The sequence below is a fragment of the Cervus canadensis genome, chromosome 12 (genome assembly GCF_019320065.1).
Source record: "Cervus canadensis isolate Bull #8, Minnesota chromosome 12, ASM1932006v1, whole genome shotgun sequence".
Classification (NCBI taxonomy): domain Eukaryota; kingdom Metazoa; phylum Chordata; class Mammalia; order Artiodactyla; family Cervidae; genus Cervus; species Cervus canadensis.
In genome coordinates, this window is record NC_057397.1 from 13,145,274 (window position 1) to 13,167,910 (window position 22,637).

The 22,637-nt window shown below is 38.9% G+C and overlaps 1 protein-coding gene across 5 annotated transcripts in view; it reads left to right on the top strand.

Moving 5' to 3' along the window:
* Nucleotides 1-2,462: 2,462 nt before the first annotated feature.
* Nucleotides 2,463-22,637, top strand: part of FAM91A1 (family with sequence similarity 91 member A1) — a 43,623-nt gene continuing 23,448 nt past the window's right edge. The window contains exons 1-15 of one of the 5 annotated variants that reach the window (XM_043483488.1): nt 2,463-2,795; nt 7,583-7,667; nt 8,700-8,851; nt 10,437-10,494; nt 11,186-11,253; nt 11,805-11,918; nt 13,157-13,247; nt 13,655-13,717; nt 16,487-16,593; nt 17,138-17,176; nt 17,721-17,833; nt 18,253-18,368; nt 19,137-19,249; nt 19,579-19,665; nt 22,075-22,207. In XM_043483488.1, coding sequence (XP_043339423.1) covers nt 2,724-2,795; nt 7,583-7,667; nt 8,700-8,851; nt 10,437-10,494; nt 11,186-11,253; nt 11,805-11,918; nt 13,157-13,247; nt 13,655-13,717; nt 16,487-16,593; nt 17,138-17,176; nt 17,721-17,833; nt 18,253-18,368; nt 19,137-19,249; nt 19,579-19,665; nt 22,075-22,207 — 1,411 coding nt within the window. In that variant the 5' untranslated portion in view covers nt 2,463-2,723. Of the gene's footprint in view, nt 2,881-7,582; nt 7,668-8,699; nt 8,852-10,436; nt 10,495-11,185; nt 11,254-11,786; nt 11,919-13,156; nt 13,255-13,654; nt 13,718-16,486; nt 16,594-17,137; nt 17,177-17,720; nt 17,834-18,252; nt 18,369-19,136; nt 19,250-19,578; nt 19,666-22,074; nt 22,208-22,637 lie in introns of those variants that run through there. The other 4 variants (XM_043483486.1, XM_043483487.1, XM_043483489.1 and 1 more) reach the window with 4 other exon arrangements.

The following is a 22,637-nucleotide window of genomic DNA, read 5'->3' on the forward strand; positions in this document are numbered from 1 at the left end:
TGCTTGAGTGTTGGAGTACTTGATTGGTGTGGGAGGATATTAATTTCCTATGGACATGGTAACAAATTATTGCAAATGTAGTGGCATAAAACAACACAAATGCATTATCTTAAGAGTTCTGGAGATTAGCAGTCCAAAATGAGTTGGCCGGGCTAGGATCTTTTTGGAAGCTTTGGCGGAGAATCTGTTTTTTTTTTCCAGATCCAAGAAGGTATCCATGTTCCTTGCCCTGTGGCTCTGTGTCACTACATCCTCTGTTTCAGTTGTCACATCTTCATCTCCGACTCTGGCTTTCCCACCTCCCTCTCCTAAGGACCCTGGGATTACATTGAGCCTGCTCGGATAATCTGGGATAATCTCCCATCTCAAGATCCTTTGCTTAATCACATCAGCAAAGTCCCTTCTGCCTCCTGAAGTTAACATATTCTCAGGTTCCGGGGATTGAGACACAGACATTTTGGGAGTCATTAATCTATCGACCACAGGGAGTAATATTCCGGAGACCGTGAAATTAGACCACCAGATAACTCCCTACTTTCAGGTTGTTTCTGCTCCTTATTTTTATTGAAGTTGTGGGAATGAAATAGTTCTGTAGTCTTTCTGAAGGGCAGCTGCTCAAGACACCTGAGTAATTTTCCTTAGTCCACACTGGTAAAGCCAGAGAAGACCAAATCTCATTGCACTTATAATTTTAAATATATTGTTTACCCATAAAGTTAATTTGAATGGTAGCTTCTGGGATGGGGCTTCTGCAGTTTCTGCAGTTTCTGACCCCTCTGAAACTTGAATGGCAAAGTCCTACTGAAGCAGAAATGACCAGAGGCCTGAGTCAAGGACAGTTTCTGCAGTTTCTGACCCCTCTGAAACTTGAATGGCAAAGTCCTACTGAAGCAGAAATGACCGGAGGCCTGAGTCAAGGACCTAAAAGGATGGACATTACTGTTTACCAAGCCTCCATGGGGACTTTCCTAATGGTCCAATGACTGCGTCCAAGTTCCCAATACAGGGGGCCTGGGTTTGATCTCTGGTCAGGGAACTAGATCCCATACGCCACTGGCAACCAAGAATTCACATGCTGCAACTAAAAAAAGACCCCACGTGCTGCAATTAAGAAGACCCAGTGCATGCCTGCATGCTCAGTTGCTTCAGTCATGTTCCACTCTTGACTCTTTGTGACCCTATGGACTGTATCCCGCCAGGCTCCTCTGTCCATAGTATTCTCCAGGCAAGAATACTGGGGTGGGTTGCCACTTCCTCCTATAGGGGATCTTCCTGACTCAAGGATGGAACCCGTGTCTCCTGCATCTCCTGCATTGGCAGGAGGATTCTTTACCACTACGCCACCTGGGAAGCCCATTTGTTTCAACTCATCAGACATAATGAGGTCTCTGCTATGTGTTGGACTGGCCTGCTGCTGAGCTGTGCCCTAGGCATTTTAAAACTTTCCGAGTTATATATCTGGCATGTGTGTAATAGAATATTATTTAAAACCATTGTTTAAAACTGAAATGTTGTCACAAAAATACTGAACTGGTCTATGGCTACTTGCCAGTAACAAAGACCATGAATTTGCTAAGCCAGTGTAACAAATTCTGGACGAAAGTGTTCACAAATTTCTTCCCAATAGAATTGAAATTAAGATAGGCTGAATTTCTGCCTTTTAAAAGTGACTCTGGAGACATTTGTAAGGAGTAGAGCAGCTGTATGCAAGAATGTTTATCTTGGATTCTCTCGCAGCCTCTCCCACAGCAGCACCAGCTGTTTAACATTCAGTTCCCTGAAGTCCTACAATGTAAGAATCCGGACCTTTGTGGGAACTGCTCGGTGGTCCAGTGGTTAGGACTCTGTGCCATTCACTGCTGAGGACCCAGCTTCAATCCCTGGTGGGGGAACTAAGATCCTGCAAGCTGCAGGGCAGTCCGCAAAACAAAATAAGAATTTGGACCTTTGAAGGACAGCCCAGTTGTTTCTCTTGCCCAAGATGCAACAACTACCAGGTGGCGTGAAGGATCATTAGCCCTTTGCTCCACCACTCCACTCTGGGGACAGCTGACTCACACATTCCTTCCTAACCTGGACCCCTTCCCCCTGGCCTCGGTTCAGGCTTGGCTACTGGGGGGCCCCCGGGACCTCACTGCTCTTGCACTTTTAAAAGTCGACCATGGCCCCCATCCCAAGTCGTTCCTTCTAGGTATCCCACCCGGGTGCCTGTAACCGCCTGCTCCAGGGCCACCCGGGCTCACATTTGGGGAAAGTGGGTCATCCAGCAATGACATTACAAACCCAACTGATTCATCCAGAGACTAACAGAGGGATACGGGGCGCGCGGTCACGGAGTCACTATCCGGGTACCACCCGGCTCCACCAACCTGGTCCACTTGGGTGCAGGGGGCTGGGCAGCAGGCCAGTCCCGGCCCCGCCCCTCGGCCCCACTCCGGCGAGCGGAAGTGACGCACACACGAAGCCATTTCCGGCCAGCCCGAAACTAGGAAGAAACTTGGAGCCGCCGAGGTGTCCGGCCGCCCCTCTCCGCTGCTCCCGTGCCCCGTGGCCCGGGCCGCGCCGAGCTGTCGGGAGCCCAGGCCATGGGGCAGCCTGGGCCGTCCGCAGTGTGAGTCGCGGGGCCTCCCGCGAGCTCCCCGGACGGGCCGAGGGCTGGCAGGCGGGAGGCGTCGTGCCAGCGGCGATCCCGGCCGCTGCCGCCCGCCCAGGCTCCCGGCATCATGAACATAGACGTGGAGTTCCACATCCGGCACAACTACCCCTGGAGCAAGCTGCCGGCCAACGTGAGGCAGGTACGGAAGCTGGGGACCCGGTCCCGCCCTGCCGCCACCTGCTCGCGTGCTTCTGGGCTCACTCCCGGCCTTGCCCCCGCTAAAGGTCTGGATTTAACCGACCCCAAACCCGCGGATGGGGAGGGGGTGGCTCTGGGGCCACAAGGGCAGGATGGGGTTGTTGCGAAATGGCATGGCACGGTGTCCGCTGGATTCGCCTGGCGCCTTCGCACGCGGTCTCCGTTTCACCAGGCACTGGGCTAGACTAACCTTCGAAACAAATTTGAAACACAGCTCCTGATCTTGAGAACTTGGGGATGGTGGCAAAGGGACGAGAAACAAATGACTGCGTTACAGGCTGATAGCTGCTCACACGAACCAGCATCATAGTATAGGGGACTCAGAAACTGTCAATGGAGCATCGGGAGGATGTGTAGGAGAGGCATTTAAAATGGGTTTTAAAAGACGAATAAGAGATAGCTAGAAAAGAGGGGGATTAAAGATTTTCCAACGAGAGAGAAAGTCATTTTAAAAAGCTTAGATGAGTGAAAGCGTGCTTTCACTGTCTGGAGGTGGGGCTTGGTTAGTGCTTGGGGGTGGGAGCTGTCAGGGCCGGATTTTGAAGAGCTTTCTTGCTTTCTTTTGTTGGACTTTAGCCTGCCAACGAGATGGATTTATTAGAGATGTTGCAACAAGAGAGTGACAAGGAGGTTTGGTCTTTTTTTCCCCCTCAGAAATAGTTCTCAAATGCTTGAGTGTGCTTTTTACTCAGTTTCCCAGATACCTGTTTAACACCTACTATGTACTATGCCTTGTTTTAGGTGCAGGTAATTTGCAGCAGTCAACACAAGGAAAGCCCTGTCTTCATGGAGCTTAACATTTTAGAAAAGAAAGACAGTAAACAAATGAGTAAATACGTGGTATGGCGAGTGGTGTTGAAGCTTATGAAGGAAGTGATGAATGCTGTAGAGAAGGCACTGTTTTTCTCTGGTCATCGGTTGACCTTCAGGTTCCCACCGTTTTACTTGGTTGGGAGTGAAATTTTGTTTTCCATTGGTTCTGAACACTGGCATATTTGGAGGGTTTGGGATGGTGGTGGTGATGGTATAAAGATTGTTACTTTGCCTCCTCTCTCAGCTTGGGGTCTTAGTTCCAGGTAATGAATAATTTAAGGTTCTGGCACTGTATGATGTGGCAGAGAAAATGCTTTCACTTCGAGATACCAAAACCCAAGAAAGTGGAAAGATAAATTTAAGGAACTCTGAATTCTTGGGTGGCAGGGGCTGCCCTTGTGACATTAATCTTGAGCAGGAAGAAGAAAGCCCTAAACCTGGAGGAATAAGTTTCTCTTGTTAAGCTTGAATGAGGACCTTGATGGACACTTTCTGTTTTTAGAGTTTTGTGTGGCATATGGCAAGACAACTGGAAGAACCAGTAATCCTTTGTTTCCATGTTTACTCTTCCTTTCACAACAATAAATGTAGCTTAATAGATATGAGATGGCTGATTCCATTATGTCCAACAGAAATAATCGATCTTAATTAGTGTTGGCAAAAGCCTTTCTAAACCTTAGTCACAACTATTAAAATAATCTCCAAACTGTTATAATCTGGTACAAACATAACATTAAATTAAAACTTCTTTTGGTAACATCAATTAAAAGAATTGATGTTTTAGCTTAGGATAAGCTTCCACTTGTCGAAGGTGTTGCAAAACTGTATGAGTTACTTCGTGGACTTAGCCTTGCTCTGTTTTCGTAGGTCAGGCTCTACCTTGGTTTACTACATCAGCTTTCTCTCTGGTCTCTTGCCTTCAGAAAAAGACCCTCCTATCCATTCCCTATACTATACTGGGGTAAGGTTCTAAAATGCAAACACAGCTCTTTTACCACTTGTCTCCATAGATTACTTGTTGCTTCTTCTTGAATCCAGATGTTAACTCCTCCAGAAGGTTTCCCTGACTTAAATCTAGAGTAGTTGACCCCCAGCACTGTATCTCTCGTCTCTAGGGTTGTAGTTGTCTTCCAGTAAATATTTTTGGAGTGAAGGAATGATAGCATCAGTTTGAGATTTTTTTCCTGGAGCTAAAGCTCAGTCAGTTTAAAAGTGGGGAATAGTCCTTGTGTGAAAAGAATTTGGGGTTTTTTTTTTGGTGTTAACAGATACTAAGTATTTTGATAGGAGTTTCCAGTAGGTTTTGAGGCATTTAATTTGGAAGTGATTCATTTCTGAAAGCTGGGGGAAGGTGATTCAGATTTTTCTTAATTTTTAAAATAATTTAAAAAATAAAAAATTTTTTTGTATAAATAAGGTGAAAGGTTTTTTTACTTGGTGTGAGCTATACTAGACTTCCAAGAATATATTAAAAAGTTGTGGATCACACCATTGTTTGAGGATTTGGGGGGGGGGGATTTTTGTGGGTTTGAGGATTACTGGTAAAACTATAGGTTTACCCGTATTCATTGTTCAAAATAGTTCATAGTTGTTTTATCTGAAGGGAGATTTTATGATATGGTTCTGTGTGATCCAAGGAGGGTCAATTTAAAAAAAAAATACTATGTACTTCTTTGGGGGGGTGCACATTGGGACAGGATTTGTGGAGCAAAAGCTTTAGAAAAAAATGCTTTATGCTAATCTGATGCACAGTGGATGTTTTACAGCCAGTTTCTGTGGCACTCCATCTGTTACAGTTCCTTTTATATGCAGCCCAGCTTCATTTATCAGACCTGGTTGGAGTTTCTGCAGGGTCAGCACTGTCTCAGAGTAAAATGACCTTTCTTTAGTTGCCTCCTATAGAGGCAACAGTGTTTTAAAATGTGAATGGTGGGAAATTTGGGGTAGGAGTGGAAGAGAAGGCAAAGAATCTTTGTGAACAAAGCAGTTAATATTTTATGTACCAGGGTAGTGAAGAATAGAATCAGCTTTTGATGTAGCTTTTAGTTATTTGTGCGTGCACACATGTATTGATCAGAACCAGTCATTAATTAATGACTATGGCAAAGACTTAGATGTTTAATAGCTCTATTCTCTAATTAGCTTACAAATAACAGGGCCCTTATATTTTGTGTAAGTGGTTTGATTTACACTTTGTATCCTGGAGTTAACCAGGAACAGAATTTTAAAGGAAGAAAATGGTTGTAAGTTAGGATAAATTAAGGGACTTATTTTGAAACAGAAGAGCAAATCCTCAAGTTTGAGAGTTGCTAAGATTTTAGCAGATTGTCTGCTGAGTGAGTGAGTGAGTGTGTGTGTGTATTTGTGTTTTGTGTTCCCTGAAAAAGAGACTTTTATTTGGCAGTAGAGCTAGAGGAGATCCTTTAAAAGTTTTACAGAAAGCCTGGTATTTTGAATCCCCTAAATATCTTCAGTCCTGAGCTTGGCTTTGGGGCTGCATCAGAGATGGGAGAGCAGTTTCTCTGTGATAAACTTTAACTTCTAACTACCTGTAATATTAAAGTGGATGAAAATAATGTAAGCACATGTATTTCAGCATTTTAGTTTTCTCGCATTATGTCCCTTTTTTCTTAAAATGCTACCCACCAATAGTTCCAGTTATGTACCAGTTAAATGTGTTTCATCTGTCTTATGAAGATGGCCTTAAATGAAAGTATGTATGTGGACATGTACCTTGGCTTTCAAAAACCTACAAGTAAGGTGTATAGTAACTGAATCCTCTGATCTTTTCTGTCATTAATCTCTTCAGTACCTCAGTCATGTCTGACTCTTTGCGACCCCATGGATTGCACCACACCAGGCCTCCCTGTCCATCACCACCTCCTGGAATTTACTCAAACTCTTGTCCATTGAGTCGGTGATGCCATTCAACCATCTCATCCTCTGTTGTTCTCTTCTCCTCCTGCCTTCAATCTTTCCCAGCACCATGATCTTTTCCAATGAGTCAGTTCTTTGCATCAGGTGGCCAAAGTATTGGAGTTTCAGCTTCAGCATCAGTCCTTCCAATGAACATTCCATTAATCTCTTAAGATGTTTTTTATAGTATGTTGGAAAGATCATGGCTAATAATTAGAAGGGGGATAGCAGTCACATATTAAATGAAGTTTATGGTCTCACATTGAATGTAATGGTAACTCTAATCAGACCAGCTTACACTTTGCTTTCATGAAAAACCAATTTTGAACTTAAAACACTTAAGTTCACAGCTAGAAAGTATTTTGCTCATTAAAAAATATATCGGAAATTTAGGCAACTCTTATTTTCTAGACTTGTCTAAATGTCTTCTAATGAGACCATTAGATGACGTTTTTAGGAAATAATCTTATTTAGAGGTACATTTGAAATATGCATTCCTCAGAAATCTTAATTTTTAATAATCATAGCCTTCTGTAAGTAGTTATCAGACAGGGATCTGTTCTTAGTGGCCATTCTTAAATTTAAAAAAATGTAGGTGCAAGAAACCATCCATCCTATTCACACAAATTGGAAACCGGCAAGAAGGAAATTTTTTTTTAGTAAAATTTAGTTTTTTGTTAAGTGCAGTTATGCTCTCTGACTGCTCTTTATATGTATATACATACATATATATATATATACACACATACACACATATAAAATACTTTAGATAGAGTCAGTAAATCCTTTTAGAGAGGCAGACTGAAGATAAACACATTGGTTTTTTTTGCTCTAATACCATTGCAGGAAAATTTGTATGATAAAGTTTAAGAAAACCTTTACTCAGTTCTTAAACTTAGAGATTCCAGGATAAAATTGGGGGGCATGGTATTGAAATTTTAAGGAGGAAGAGTACTGTTGGTTTAGTTATTTAAAATCTATTTGAATTTTTTTTTTTAGAGTCTTGGAAATTCACAGAGAGAATATGAGAAGCAGGTTGTCCTGTACAGTATCCGTAATCAGTTACGATATAGAAATAACTTAGGTAAGTAGAGAGATTTTTACATTGAGATAGAATTGACTGTTACTGAGTTATCATTTTCATAAATCTCTCCTATCTTTTCACCGTATTTCATAGTACTGAAATCGTTCATGTACAGACTTTATGAAATTCTATAATGACCCATTACACCTAACAATAAGTTGCATTAGCAAGTAGATTTTTCCTTCTAATTCCAATGAAAATTATTTTTTAGAGTCTTGTTTATAGATTTATTTTACCTACAGAGTACTAATTTCGATTCAGATGTCCTCTTTTTTACTTTTTGTGAGAAAATGTGCCAGAAAGAATTATATTACTTCTTGATTTTTGACTTTGAGTTTTTTGTTTTGTTTTCTATAAATTTTCCAAATAATGTAACTTTAATAAAGCCTCTTTCTATAATAATTGGAACAAATTTTAAACATAATTGGCTCCATGTTTTTTGAACTTCTCTTTTTTAATGTTTGACTTTTATCTGTCAGATTATTCTGCTGATCTTCCCTCCCATTTGTTACTCTTATTTTAAACATAGTATTTCAGAGAGAGGTTTTCTATGTAAAGTGTGTATTCTATGGAACTCAGAGGTCTTTTTACATTTAAAGCACAAAGACCAGCAAATAATTTTTTAAAATAGACTTGATTCATAGAAAGCTGCCATTCAGATTGGCTATTTTGTAAAGTATCATACTAAGGGGTTGGATGGTTTATAGCTTATGGTTTGGGGGTGGGGGGTGGGGAGACATTCCATGCTCGCTTTCTTTGCTTTTTGATTTGTTAAGAATTACTTCTGTACTTATCTGTCCCATTATACATTTTACTTATATTCTCTGAAGTCTGTTTCTTGTGCTATAATTGTTTCTTTGTTCCAGCTTAGGTTTTTTTTTTGTCTTCCAGTTTACATATTTTTATTTTTAATTAATACTAGCTTGTAAAGAATTTAACATTGCATTTACAACACTAACTTGTAAAGAATTTAACATTGCATTTACTGGTAAGACGTCAAATAAAACTGGAGAATTTCCCTTTGTCTCCCAGTTAAGCATGTCAAGAAAGATGAACGGAAGTACTACGAGGAACTGTTGAAGTACAGTCGAGATCATCTCATGCTGTACCCTTATCATTTATCAGACATCATGGTAAAAGGCCTGAGGATAACACCATTCTCATATTATACTGGGATCATGGAGGTGAGTTTACAGGATGTATGAATCTAGGGGAGGGGTGAGACTTCACGTCACCGACACTTTGTGGACGATGACCAGCTTTGTGGCACCCAGCCACAGTGGACATTGTTTCTGAACTGATGGTGTAAAAAGCACAGTTGTTTACAAGGTAGCTGTTGTGCTACAAGCTGTTGTCCTAGCAGTGTTTTCACGGTGGGGAAGTATCTGTTCTTATTCTGTGTTCTTGAGGATGTTGACCCCTTGTGCTGCTGTAGGTTAATCAGTCATTTATGTTAGCACAGTTTGTATAAAATTGATTGCTTTTAATACCATGGTTAAGGTTGAAAATGTGGTGACAGATTTGAACATTAAGCTTTGAAGCTTAATGTATTTAGCTATGTGCTAACTGTAGAAAGAATCATTGATGATATAGACTCAACATTATATAATGCATGTGTCAGAAGAGTAGAAATAGATTACTGGTCCTGACTGCTAATCTTTCTGTGATTATTACCTTTTAGATGTTAGCCTTTTTCCAAAGGCAGTGTTTAGGCTTGTGTTGAATAGCCTTAAGTACTAGTTTGTATACTGCTTTTAAGGGAGCTTTATGTAAAAATGGGCAGTATTTATCTGGTATTCAGTGGTGATTTAATTCTGTTTGAGTGCTGCTGTTCTGGGCTCACTGGCCCCTTGAAGAGCAGAGGGCACATAGAACGGAAGGAGCTGGGCGCCTGCGGTAGAGATGAGGTTACCTGCCCTTAGGATAAGGCTGCCTTCACAGGAGCTCCCTCTGCCTGTCTTCTTAAGCCCCCTTTCCAAGGCACTGCTACCGCCCCGTGTCTCCTGTCTCTCAATTTGGGAGGAAATACAAAGTAAAGGTTGACGCCTGGCAGCGGGGTTTCTGTCAGTCCTTTTCCCCGGAACCAGGGCAGCATACAGAAGGTGGCCGCTGAGCAGTACGTAGAGTGGTTGTTGCTGTCTCTCTGATATTTTCCTGGTGTCCTCCACAGGCTTGGGGGAGATAACAGAGCGAGATTTTGTCCCAGTTTCCAGCTTTCAGTTGCATCCATGTGCTTGCTATTCTCTGATTTCTGTTCTTAAACCACTGGGTATAACTTCTGGGTTGGAAATGGGTCTTATCCCCACAGTAAACAGCTGGTTTATTACTAGAGAAACAGATGAGGGTTGGAAGAAGCCAGATACTGACTTTGTGTTGCTGGTTGCGACTTGGAGGAGCAAAGACTACCAAGTGGTTAGGTCTTTGTTGGCAGTGCCGTGACCCACTGTCAGGCCTTCTCTTGGGATTCTCTCTTGTCCTGGGGTAGGAGTCTAGGATCAGGTATGAAGTGTGGAGAGCCTGCAACCCTGAGCTCGAAGGGAGGTATTCCTTGCATAGCCTCTGCAGGGCAGAGGTTGCAGGGCAACTGTCTGGGCTTCACAGCACTGTGAGGAACCCAGACCTGAAAGCCTGACCTTCAGTTATTAGACAGGAGACCACGTGGTATGTGCCGCTGTGTGACATGTGTGCCCTGGGTTGCCAAACTCCGATCTCAGTGTTTTGTGTAAGGATGTTTTGCATTTAACATTTACTTTTTTTTCTTTATAAAAGGACATTATGAACAGTGAGAAAAGTTATGATTCATTGCCCAATTTCACTGCTGCTGACTGTAAGTATTACTCTGAGCCAGGTAATGTTTAGTGTCTTTGTGCATGTGTGCTCTTGTCTGTGTTGTAATGTGTGGATTTTAACATGAAAGATGAGAACATAAGCAAGATTATTGATAATTTTATCAGGTGGTATAAGTCAGGTATGAGATGTAGTTTTAAATGTCTAAGAGAGGGATATTTTGGAGTGGCAGAATCAGACAAAGGGGACTAGTCTCTTTCTATACAGTGAAGTGCCTTTTCATACTTGGGCTGTGGTATATACTAAATGAGGAAGAAAATTCACTCACAGTATTTTTGCAGCAAAATACATGGTTTTTACTAACAAAATTCGCTGCCTTTTTTATATTATACTTATTTTAATGAAGTGTGTCTATTTGAAATGTGACAGTTCTGTTGTGTTAAGAAGAAACTTTTGCTGAGAAGTACACTTTGACTTCCTGGAATTGGGAGGACTTCTGCTTTTAAAAAATTTTCTCATTTAGCATTGTCAAAAGTGTCAGCATGAATTTCTCTCTCCCAATTGGTTTTCTTTTGTATTTCGTTTGAAGACTTCTTTTTAATTTGATCCTAATTGTCAGTAATAATCAAAAGAGAAACAAAAGTCAAAGGTTTTTTCCTTAGTAGACTTGGGTGTGTACTGACTTTTCAAGATGTATTCAATGATTTTAAAAGAAAGACTCTTTCTTTTAGGTCTAAGGCTTCTTGGCATAGGAAGAAACCAATACATTGATCTGATGAATCAGTGCAGATCATCAAAAGTAAGCTAGTTGTTTCTCCTTCTCATTTCTTGTCCCTCTTATCACACAGTCTTGTTAAATTTATAAGTAGTAGAAATAATGAATTGTGATTTCTTGGATCAAATAAAGTATGCTTAATACAGAAACAATACAAAAACAGCTCATCAGTATCTCTAGGTTATAGCTTAAGTGCTTATTGAATTTAAAATGTTTAAGGCATAGGATGCTTCATTTATTTTTAAAAATCTGCTCCATTGATTTTCTAACCTAAGTCATTCCACTCCCATGGTTCAGTTTATGAGTGAAATTGATACACATTTTCACCTGGGTTTCTTTTGAATATCTGGATTTAGATTCAGATTTAATGATAGTGTTTTGAAGTAATTTATTTTGAAATAATTTAAGAATGACTTTCTCCATTCAGTATATCTAAAATACCTTAGATTTTAAAATGTGAGAATTTTAAAAGATATTTAGCCTATTAGAAATGATCTTGTTATAGCATGATTAATAAAAAAGAAAATAGTAATTTTAGATTGATTGCAAATTCTCAGATATTTGAACCATTGCAGAAATTTTTCAGAAGGAAAACGGCACGTGATCTTTTACCAGTAAAGCCAGTGGAAATTGCCATAGAGGCCTGGTGGGTGGTGCAGGCCGCATATATCACAGAAGATGACATAAAGGTAGGTATCTTTAGAAATTAAGCATTTTTATTAAAAAAAATTATATTTAACTATAGTTGCAGAATTTTTTAAAAAACGTGACACTATTTGGTGTTCCTGAAGGAAATTAAACTTAAATTCAAAATTGTAAATGATCTCAGTAGGCGAGAATATTGGTAAGTTTCGAAAATACTCTTTATTAATGAGAGAGACTTGATGTGGTTCATGTCCAGTCATCTGGGGATTTAATTAGATGGATGTTTCATGTACGGTTGACGTGATGCCGCAACTACCAGCAGTAACATTGATAACACTTTTTGAGCGCTTAGTGTGTGCTCAGGGTGCCAGACACTGTTCCAAGTGCTTTTTATATTGTCTCATTTGATTCTCATAACAACCCCAGTGGTGTGGGGTTGTTTGTAGCCTATTTCACATGTGAGGAAAATGAACACAGAGAAGTGAAATAATGACTCTGGTCACAGTGAAGTAAAGTCCAGGGTTTTATTTCGGACAGTTTGCTGTGCCCTTAAATCACTGTGTTGAAATATTGTACTCAAGTGTTAGGTGCTTGATAGAGCACTAAGGTCAAGATCAAGGGAAATGCTATTTCCAGTGGTCAGACCACATTTGTTACAAGCTATATACATTTAAGAAGAGATGTTGATTTAGAGGAAGGAGGTGGAGCAGTAGACGAGGTGCCTAGAGACCAGTCATATCCCTGAGGCTGAAGGAATTAAGTGAGCATGTGGACTTCTTTTTAATTTGCTTTTTATTTTACTTCCGAGGACAGAATAAGTCCACTGAGTGCAAGGCTTAGAAATTCTGCTTCAGGGCATTTACTTCCAAGCAAAGATACCAGACTCTTTCATAAGATAGTGATTTTGTCACTGAAAATAATCCTGTGCCATGTGAAGTAATTTTTGATTTTAGAGATTCAGAATCAGTATGTTGATCAGATTTCAATTCAAAAAGGGTGAATAAATATTAGTATTTATTAGTGAACATGTTACTTATCAGCAAGTATTGGCACTTAAAATTACTTGTTTTGTGAGTTCCGTTGATAGCATGCTTTGGCACCTTAACTGATGGTTATGTGCATAGCCTTTTCTGTTTGAATTCTAGAGTAAAGAATGAATACAACAGGTAGTTCATTTAATTAATGACATATAATCATTGGTTTAAACGTAAATAGATTTGAGGAGACTTATCAATTAGTTAATTTGGACAGAACTTAATTGAAAATATTTTGCTTTTCCTAGATATGCACTTTGCCTGAGAAATGCGCTATTGATAAGATCATTGATGCAGGCCCTCAACTCTCTGGATCACTAGATTACAATGTAGTCCATAGTAAGTGGTTAGTAGAAATGGTCTTCTGTCAACATAAAAACTTATTTTAAGCCATCAACAATTAGTAGCAATCATTTATCAATTAGATAAGAATAGTAATATTTCTTAAGGTGTGGTATTGTTTGAAATGTGACCTTTGTTCATTGTTTTCCTGTGTGGCTGTAATTAGTCACATAGATTAGAAATTTACGTGAATGAATCATAAGAAAAATTTTACAGTTCTGAGCATTTGAGGGAAACCAAGAGTTTGAAAGCTTTGATAATATTTTTTTTCTTCTGTCTTGTCTTTTTCACATACCATTAAGTTGTAAGAATCTATGGAAAATCAAGAATAAAGTTTTTATTTTATTTTTTTAACTACTAATGTTTACTGTTTCATCTAAAACAAGATACTTTTGCTTCTATAGGTTTATATAACAAAGGATTTGTTTATCTGGATGTACCAATATCTGATGACAGTTGTATAGCAGGTGAGTATGTGGTAATATTTCTCAATGTTTTTTGAATGGCTGCTAGCTGCTGGCACTGTGTATCACCCTAATAAGTTAGACACACATCATCTTGGGACCTTTGTGTTAGAATTTTTCAAAGAAAACCATTTGTTCCTCATTATGTTACAGCACATTGTGGTGATTTTACTTAAATTCCTCCTTTTTATTTTTATCTTATGGTGGTGTAAACACTGTATTAAAATAGAAATGCAAGGTAAATTTCTTACAATCCTAAATTAAATCAGTGTCTTTATAAATTTATGTCACCTTTTAAACCTCGTTCACTGCATAAGTTTCTACATGTATTCAGTAATATCATAGAATTGTATGTTGTTCATTTTCACCAGACATATCTGTGTCTTTTTTTTTTCATGTAATGACCATCATTGTTGGCTTATCTCTTCCTCCTTTCTTCACTCCCTCCCCAAGTTAAATCAATACTAAGACCCTTGTATATTTCAATTTGGGGCTTCCCAAGTGGCTCAGTGGTAAAAAATCCTCCTGCCAGTGCAAGAGACACAGGTTTGATTGGAGAAGGAAATGGTAACCTGCTCCAGTATTCTTGCCTGGGAAATCCCATGGACAGAGGAACCTGGTGGGCTACAGTCTATGGGGTTGCAAAAGAGACACCATTTGGCAACTAAACAACAAACGAACAAGAACAGGCTTTCAGTTTACTAAACCATTCCTCTGTTGCTGGTTATTTAGATCATTTCCTTATTTATTTATTTTGGTGACGTGGTTAACATCTTTGAACACAGGAGAGCTTTTTTTCTATAGGTTAGATTTCTTACCAATTTGTAGAAGCACTTGTTACATTAAGGTTATGTGTTGTAAGTGCGTTTTCCATCATATCTTTTAGCTATTCTTGTTTGTGATATCGTCTGCACTCTAAGATATTTGTGTAATCAAATATATAGAGTGTCAAAAAATTCCAGGGACCTTACTGTTAACAACTGAGTGATCGGGCTTATTACAAAAATACTCCCTCATATCGGGTTGTCATGCTCCAGTGTCCTGACCTTTATGGTTTGTTTGTGTTTATATGTGTTTATGCCCAGGCCTTCCTTGTCCTTTGTTTTTCTAAAAAATAATTTTCTTTGCTATTTCCAGGTATTTTTCTTTATTTTATTAATGTCTTCTTGAGTAGACAGTAATTAGGATTATAAAATACTAGACTTACAAAAGAGTATAAAAACATCAGCTTCCGATGCCTGCCCTGAGTTACTCAGTTTCTCTTTTGGCCACTACTGCTAAGCTGCCTATGTACTCTCTCACAAACGTACTATGCACAAATATATATATATATATATATATATCCTTTTTTGTGTGATTTTATTCTTACCTAAATGATGTATCCAACGCATGCTTTGCTTTTTTAACTTAATATATATTGAAGACTATTCTGTATCTCTTTATGTAGAGATAAAGAGTTTCTAATTCTTTTTGCCCAAATGTAAATTGTGTATTTCTAACCTCTTAGTGCCTTGGTTTCTTCATCTCTAAGATAAGGTATAGTTTTTAACAACTCTTGGTATTAAGAGGATTAAGTGAAATTGTATATATGAAGCAGCTAGTAGTATAGCCTGGCATTTAGTAACTATTCAGTAAATTTTGACACTTCTTATTCACATAGTTGATAATGTAGGAAAAGAATTAATTATATTAAAAAAATGGGATTGCTGAAATATTTTTAAAAAGAAACCTTTGATCTTTAACAGTTCTTGGGTGATTAGAAGCATGGGCAGCACCAAATCAGAAAATGCCATGAGACAGAGCAGTAACTTGGGTAGCCTACCCTGCCTGATGTGTACATTGTGGTTCTTCACAGTGTCTTCATTTGCTCACTTGAGTTTTGTCTTATAGCTCTCTGTTGGGAATACTTTTAGGTTTTGGGTGCAGTAAGGTAGTGTTAGGGTCAGAGGACACAGGGACATCCGGTGATCTAGGCACACGTCTTCTTCCCAGAATGCTTTTAAGGGAAGTGTGCCCACAGGGGAGACTGGCCAAGGCAAGCATAGTGCCTCTTCATTATGGTCGGGAAGAGCAGCCTAGTAAATCGGAGTAGGGCATCTGGACCAAAGAGATGGAGAGAAGTGAGTATACTGCCAGGTGGACAGTAGCGACTGGGCAGCCTCTTGTGCTGACACAGGTTTTGACCCTCTTCCCATTAAGAAGGATACAGAATAGAAAGCCCCAAAGAGCAAATTACATCAGTGATAAACATGGCAGTCACACATACGGGTTTCCCCTTTTGTCAGGATGGAGCGGGGAAGATGGGAGAACGACAGCGAGCTGATACTTTATGTCCCCCTGGTTTTGTATAGCACGGCAGCTCGAAGCCCTTGTTTCTCTGCTTCAGACCAGACATCCTGCTGCCTAAGACTGATCAAAAACATACCCTTGGCGGGCTTCCCCATTCTGAAGAAACCTCAGTCCCCTTGCCTTTCTACTGAGTCCACGCCTGTAAGCACTTCTCTGCCTCAGTAATGCTGAGCGGTCCCTGGGAGTGAAATTACTTTTGTGAATTTATGCTCTGCCATCAGAGTCCACTATGTGTAGACAGCATTTTGTATATGACCTTTACTTTGGGAGTTTTAGAAAAACTTGCAGTGGAGTTGATAAAATGAATCAAAAGCTAAATTCATTTCCTAAGTTGGAGGTCTCTTTTTGAATAGATATTTGAAAAAAACTTTCTTCTTTTATAAAATTAAATCACTGAGAAACATCTGTTTTTGTTTATTTTAGTTCCTCCTCTTGAAGGTTTTGTAATGAATAGAGTGCAAGGTGATTATTTTGAAACTCTGCTCTATAAGATATTTGTGTCAATAGATGAGCATACTAATGTTGCAGAGGTAAGTGTGACAGCATCTTATGAAAGAATTTAGCCTCAAGGTTATAAAATACGTTTGTGTAAAGTAGATAAAATTATTTAATGATATAACTAAAATATTTTTAAAATCTGTACATGGTTAGATCTTAGACTATTATATACTTAAGTCACTATTCTTAAGTTACTTCCTGCATATGTATATAGTTATAATTTGGTTGAATAACTTTATATGACTTTATAGTAAAAGCATTGTAAACGACTGATCTAGAATTTTTTCATTTTAAATGAGAGAAAATTAAAGCTAAGTAATTCTAATTAAACTTCTAATTAAAGTAGCTCAAGTAATTATAATTCACACTAAGTTGTTAGGGTCACTGCCTGGATTTGTATTACTCTAAGTGTCTTAAAGATAAGGAAAGAAGAAAATTCTGCTTACCAAATTTATTTAGTATTTCCATTATTAATAATTTAAATTTTGCTGGTGATGGATAAGTTATCTATAACTGTTTATTATGATATACTGATAATTCTTAGGATGTAAAATAATTTTTAATTTTCTTTTCCAGCTTGCAAATGTTCTTGAGATAGACCTGTCTCTGGTTAAGGTATGTAATTTTCCTACTCGTTTTCACTCGTAATATGAACACTGAATGGATTATAGATTTTTGTCTTGATACTGAGAAGCGGAAGCAGTGAGATGCTTATTAGCTGTCAGAGGAAGAAGAGCAGAGCAAGACCAGAGCCCTGAGCAGTATGCCACGCCGGGAGTGAGAGCTGTCCTCACCCGGCTGTGCCCAGCAGGGAGCAGCCCGACCAGCGCCTTGTACTGAAGTCACAGTGTCTTGCAGTGATGTCAGTTAGAGCAACAGCTCCCACTTCTTGGAGGGGGTGGATCTAGGGTCAACAACTCCCACTTCTTGTGGGGGGTGGATCTAGGGAGGGCCAAGCCAGAAGGTTGGAGGTTTTCCCTTTCCTGCCTATGTGGAGATCTTAGGGGAAGACCAGGCCTACTGAAAATGTTGTTTTCTGGCTGTGGGATGAAAATATTTGAGGATCTCTATAAACATAATCCATAATATTTTCTTCTGTCTACAGACATTCTGACATCTAGTTTATTTCAGATACTCATTTCCTTTATATTCCTTTTAGAATGCTGTATCAATGTACTGCCGATTGGGGTTTGCCCACAAGAAAGGACAAGTAATAAATTTGGATCAGCTTCATTCATCGTGGAAGAATGTTCCATCCGTAAACAGATTAAAGTAACTCATTTATTTAGTATGAGAGATTTTGTTTTGAGGGAAAAAATTCAGTTTTCTGTACAAAATTTTACTTATTCAGCAGATTGAACCCTATATATTAGTGGTGTTTCATCTTGTGTGTTTTGGAATTTTTTTTTAGAATCTGGTGAAAACTATGACACTTTGCCTAGAGAAAAGCTCATACTATATGTTACATATAATTTTAAAATGTTCTCAGATTCCCTGAAGCCTGTCCATGGGTTTAGTTAAGAACCTTTGCTGTGGGTGCAGAATATTTTAGGGCTACATCTCAGTTTGGGGCCTGAATGTAAGAGTGGATTTAGGTGAATGTTCGTAACCTCAATACTGACTTCAGTGGCTATTTTTGTATATGGTCATCTATATGGTTTTTTAAAAGTGACTGTTTTCGTCATTAACAGGAGTACTTTAGATCCACAGAAGATGCTTCTGTCATGGGATGGCGGGGAAAGTAGGAGCCCTGTACAGGAAGCTTCATCGGCTACTGACACGGATACAAACAGTCAAGAAGACCCAGGTTAGTGGTGACTCAGCTTGAGCCTGTCTGTAGATAAGCCATGTGTCTGCACATATACTCATAAAGCTAACTCTCCAGGCTTACGGTTAATCTGTGATTTGGTCTGGATTTTCTTCATTCAGTATGTAGTCTTTGAGTACTTACCATATGCTGCTAGATCTTAGGGATATAAAATTGATAGGAAATACAATAGTTTCCTTCTAAAAACTTGAGTCTGGAGAGTGTAGCCATAAAAACCACTGCAGCGTGAGAGGGGTTTAGGGCGCCTTCATGGAGAAGACGGTTTTGGGGTGAGAATGACTAAGAGTGTGTCAGCTGGTGAGTGCATGAAGACCATCGCAGGAAGCCTTTAGGTACAGAGGGGGGCAGAGCATAGCGGACAGGGGGCTTGCATATGGTTGTGTGGGGAGAGGAGAAGGGCACAATCAGGTGGCGTCTATTCCTGCCCTCGGTAGCTCTGTTCCCTGGGCCCGGCGACTTGTCTACAGAGGTTAGGCTAGGTAGTCATTTTGATCTGACAGTGATCAAGTCTTGGTTTATTATTATTTACTGCACAAGTGAATAGCTTAAAAAAAAAATTTTTTTTTTTCTCTATGTTGGAGGTAAGGTAGAATTGGGACTTCTTATGACTTACAGTATTGCCTGTATTTAATTATGTACTTTTAATTATTAAATAAAACTGAAATGAAATACATTCTCACTGCAAATGATAAGTAATGAACAGTTTTCATTTACTTGATTTTTAAATTATATTTTTTATCCCCCCAGCAGACACAGCCAGTATAAACAGTTTGAATCTGTCTACAGGATACACAAAGCGTATCGCGTTCCTATTTGACTCAACACTTACTGCCTTTTTAATGATGGGAAACCTTTCACCAGTAAGTCAAATTCTTATTTAAATATAAAAATGTTTAATGGTTAGGTACATAATAATTCAGTGTTCTTATACCTTTTTTTTTAAGTATTGAATTTATTCCTGAAAATGCATCCAGCTTTGTTTTATATTCTTTAGAGGAGTGTGACAGCTTTTTAGTGAGGGCTGCTTTTGTAATTAAAAAATCAACTCTTTATGCACACTTGAGGTTAAACATATTGGAAAGCGTAGTATAAAGATAAGATGCTTAGCATTCAGAGGGAAAGCTAGAACTTATTAATAATAGGCTCAAATAAGGTGCATTTCAGTTTTGTTTTTGTTTCTTTATTGCAGAATTTGAAAAGCCATGCAGTCACAATGTTTGAAGTTGGCAAACTCTCAGATGAATCTCTGGACAGCTTTCTTATTGAACTAGAAAAGGTAAATCTTGGTAGCTTATGGGATATCAGGGTGTTTGGACTCTTAATTGCTTGGTAAAACATCAGTTGTTGGTTATGTAGATTTTTGGTATATTCTTGCTCATTCCTACCTCATTCCCACCCTAATACTGTGGCAGTCATTTAGTTTTAAACATATTGAGTGGATGAATGAATTTTGTGATTTTCAAAGAGTCATTTACCTCATCTAAGCTCTTAGCATAATTTGACTTAATGAGGAAATGGGGTACAGAAATCTTAAAGTCTATGTGCAGTTTTTGTGCACTTTTCTAAAATAGCCTTTAATTTTTTTTTTCTTTTCATCATGACTCTTAAAATCTTCTCTTAAGCAATTTTATTTGAAATTTTTGTTCCACTTAGTCTGGAACAATGTCCCTGGGTATCGTATTTATGTCCACTCTCACTATCCCTTTTAGCATCTTGAAGACTTCAGCCATATTTGTTTTTAGCCATCTTTTTCCCCGTGAGTACAGCCTAGTTTCCCTTAACTCTAAATCCTGATCGCCTTTTTTGGTGTGTTTCATTCCCTGAGTATTTTATTCTGTCTTCTGTGCTTCTTTAAGCAAGTCGTTTGTGTGCCTAATCTGTTCCTTGACTAATAATATCAGTACCTTCCTTGCTTTAGTGATGAACTCATGTATATTTAGAAAATGTTTGGTAATTTTATATTTCCTTTATATCTCAAAAAAAAAAAAAAAAAACCAAAAAACCACCATGACATTTTTTCCTCCCCACCTTCTCCATAGGATTTTTACTTTTTTAGTGCCTGAGATGATCCTTGTTATGAATTTGTCTCCTTAACTTTTATCTTTATATTTTCACTATTTCCTCAATGCTTTTAATATCTTGTTTAGCCCCATTTCTTACTGTGTATCATCTTTTCCAATAAATTTTTTATATTCTAGCACATTTTAACATGTTTTCTAGATTTTTATTTTTTTCACCTCAGCTGGTCTTTGTCAAGTACAGCAAATTGGAAGATCTCTTTTACGCTTTATATAGCTGTATTCTTTTTTACCACATAGACATTCTTGGAAAAGCCCTTTAGTCTGAAGCTTAGTTTTTAAAAATAGTTTCTTAGCTATTTTTTAAGAAGCTTCATCTTCATCAAACTTAATTGGCTGATCTTGTTAATGTAATGCAAACGTAATTAGTTATTTCCTCCTGTAGACCTGGCCTTCTGTTTTCTCTGCTGCTTCTGGCCTGTGTGTGCTTTTGCATATTGAACGGGTGATTGATTCAGTATCAGAAGAGCATGCATTAAAATGTAAACCCAGTGAAGGCAGGAGTTCTGTCTACTCCTCTGTCCCTACATCCTAAAGAGGTCATAGCACAGAGCAGGGACTCTGAATCCTTGGTGAGTGATTTGAAGCTGTGTGTTCAGCGATACTGAACTGCTGTATTGAGTCACATGCTCCGTTGTCCCTTGCAGAGTTGCGAACAGGGTGATAAAATAGTGGCATCATTGGTGACCATGGATTAGACTACTTTTCTAGACAAAGCAGAATATACAGATCTTAGACTTTTTTGAGCACCCTGTTTGAATCATATATGGAACATATAATGTTATAATTTGGCATTACTTTGTTGCTGAAGTTGTTAGTTTTACTTGTTGGTGTAATTTCTGTCACCTTCCAAAGTGTAGTCAAATGGAAGCTCAACCAAGATTAAGGTTAATATGTGTTTCAGTATTGCCTGGGCAAATTTTTGATTGGCTGATTTTTCAGTTCAGTTCAGTCGCTCAGTTGTGACCGACTTTTTGTGACCCCGTGGACTGCAGCACGCCAGGCTTCCCTGTCCATCACCAACTCCTGGAGCCTGCTCAAACTCATGTCCATCGAGTCGGTGATGCCATCCAACCATGTCATCCTCTGTCATCCCCTTTTCCTCCTGCCTTCAATCTTTCCCAGCATCAGGGTCTTTTCCAGTGAGACAGTTCTTCGCATCAGGTAGCCAAAGTATTGGAGTGTCAACTTCAGCATCAGTCCTTCTAATGAATATTCAGGACTGATTTCCTTTAGGATTGACTGGTTTGATCTCCTTGCTGTCCAGGGGACTCTCAAAGAATCTTCTCCGACACCATAGTTCAAAAGCAGCAATTCTTTGGTGCTTGGCTTTCTTTATAGTCCAACTCTGACATCCGAACATGACTGCTGGAAAAACCACAGCTTTGACTAGACGGACCTTTGTTGGCAAAGTAATGTCTCTGCTTTTTAATATGCTGTCTAGGTTGGTTATAGCTTTTCTTGTAAGGAGCAAGCAGAAAACTAATTTCACAGTATGAGAAGGCTAATTTTTAATAATATCTAAATATTTCTACTTTATGGTTATAAACCAGCATGAGTGGCATGGAAGTGGCTTTTGTTGCAGCCTGTATGTTCTCTTGTTTCAGGTTCAGAGCACTGGTGAAGGGGAAGCACAGAGGTACTTTGACCATGCGCTCACTCTGAGGAACACAATACTGTTTCTGCGTCATAATAAAGATCTAGTTGCCCAGACTGCACAGCCAGACCAACCCAGTTATGGTATGATAAATATACTCGATTTTGAAGATATGATCCTATGGAATTTCTTTTTAAGAAATTAAACAAGTCATGCTCACTTATTTGATCATCACTTATTTTAAGACATTTCTTGTTCTGTGAACTTCTTTATTCATCAGCCATTTCTTATGTTACTTTCTCTCCTCTCTTGTGTGCCGCTGACATTTGTAGTATCTAAATTTGTTTAGCTATCTGCAAGAAGACTGGGAGTGTTAATTTGTTTAAGTAACTGGATGGGATGTAGGCATCTGTAGATGCCTATCTACAGATGTGAAACATGCATCTGTTTTGAGAGGTGGACAAATGACAAAATTTATTTAGGAAGCATGAAGCATCAAGAATGAAGAATTCATTTTGTAAAGAAAAGAAACTGGGCCTTTGTTTTCAGATGCTGCTGTAATATTTTCTGAAG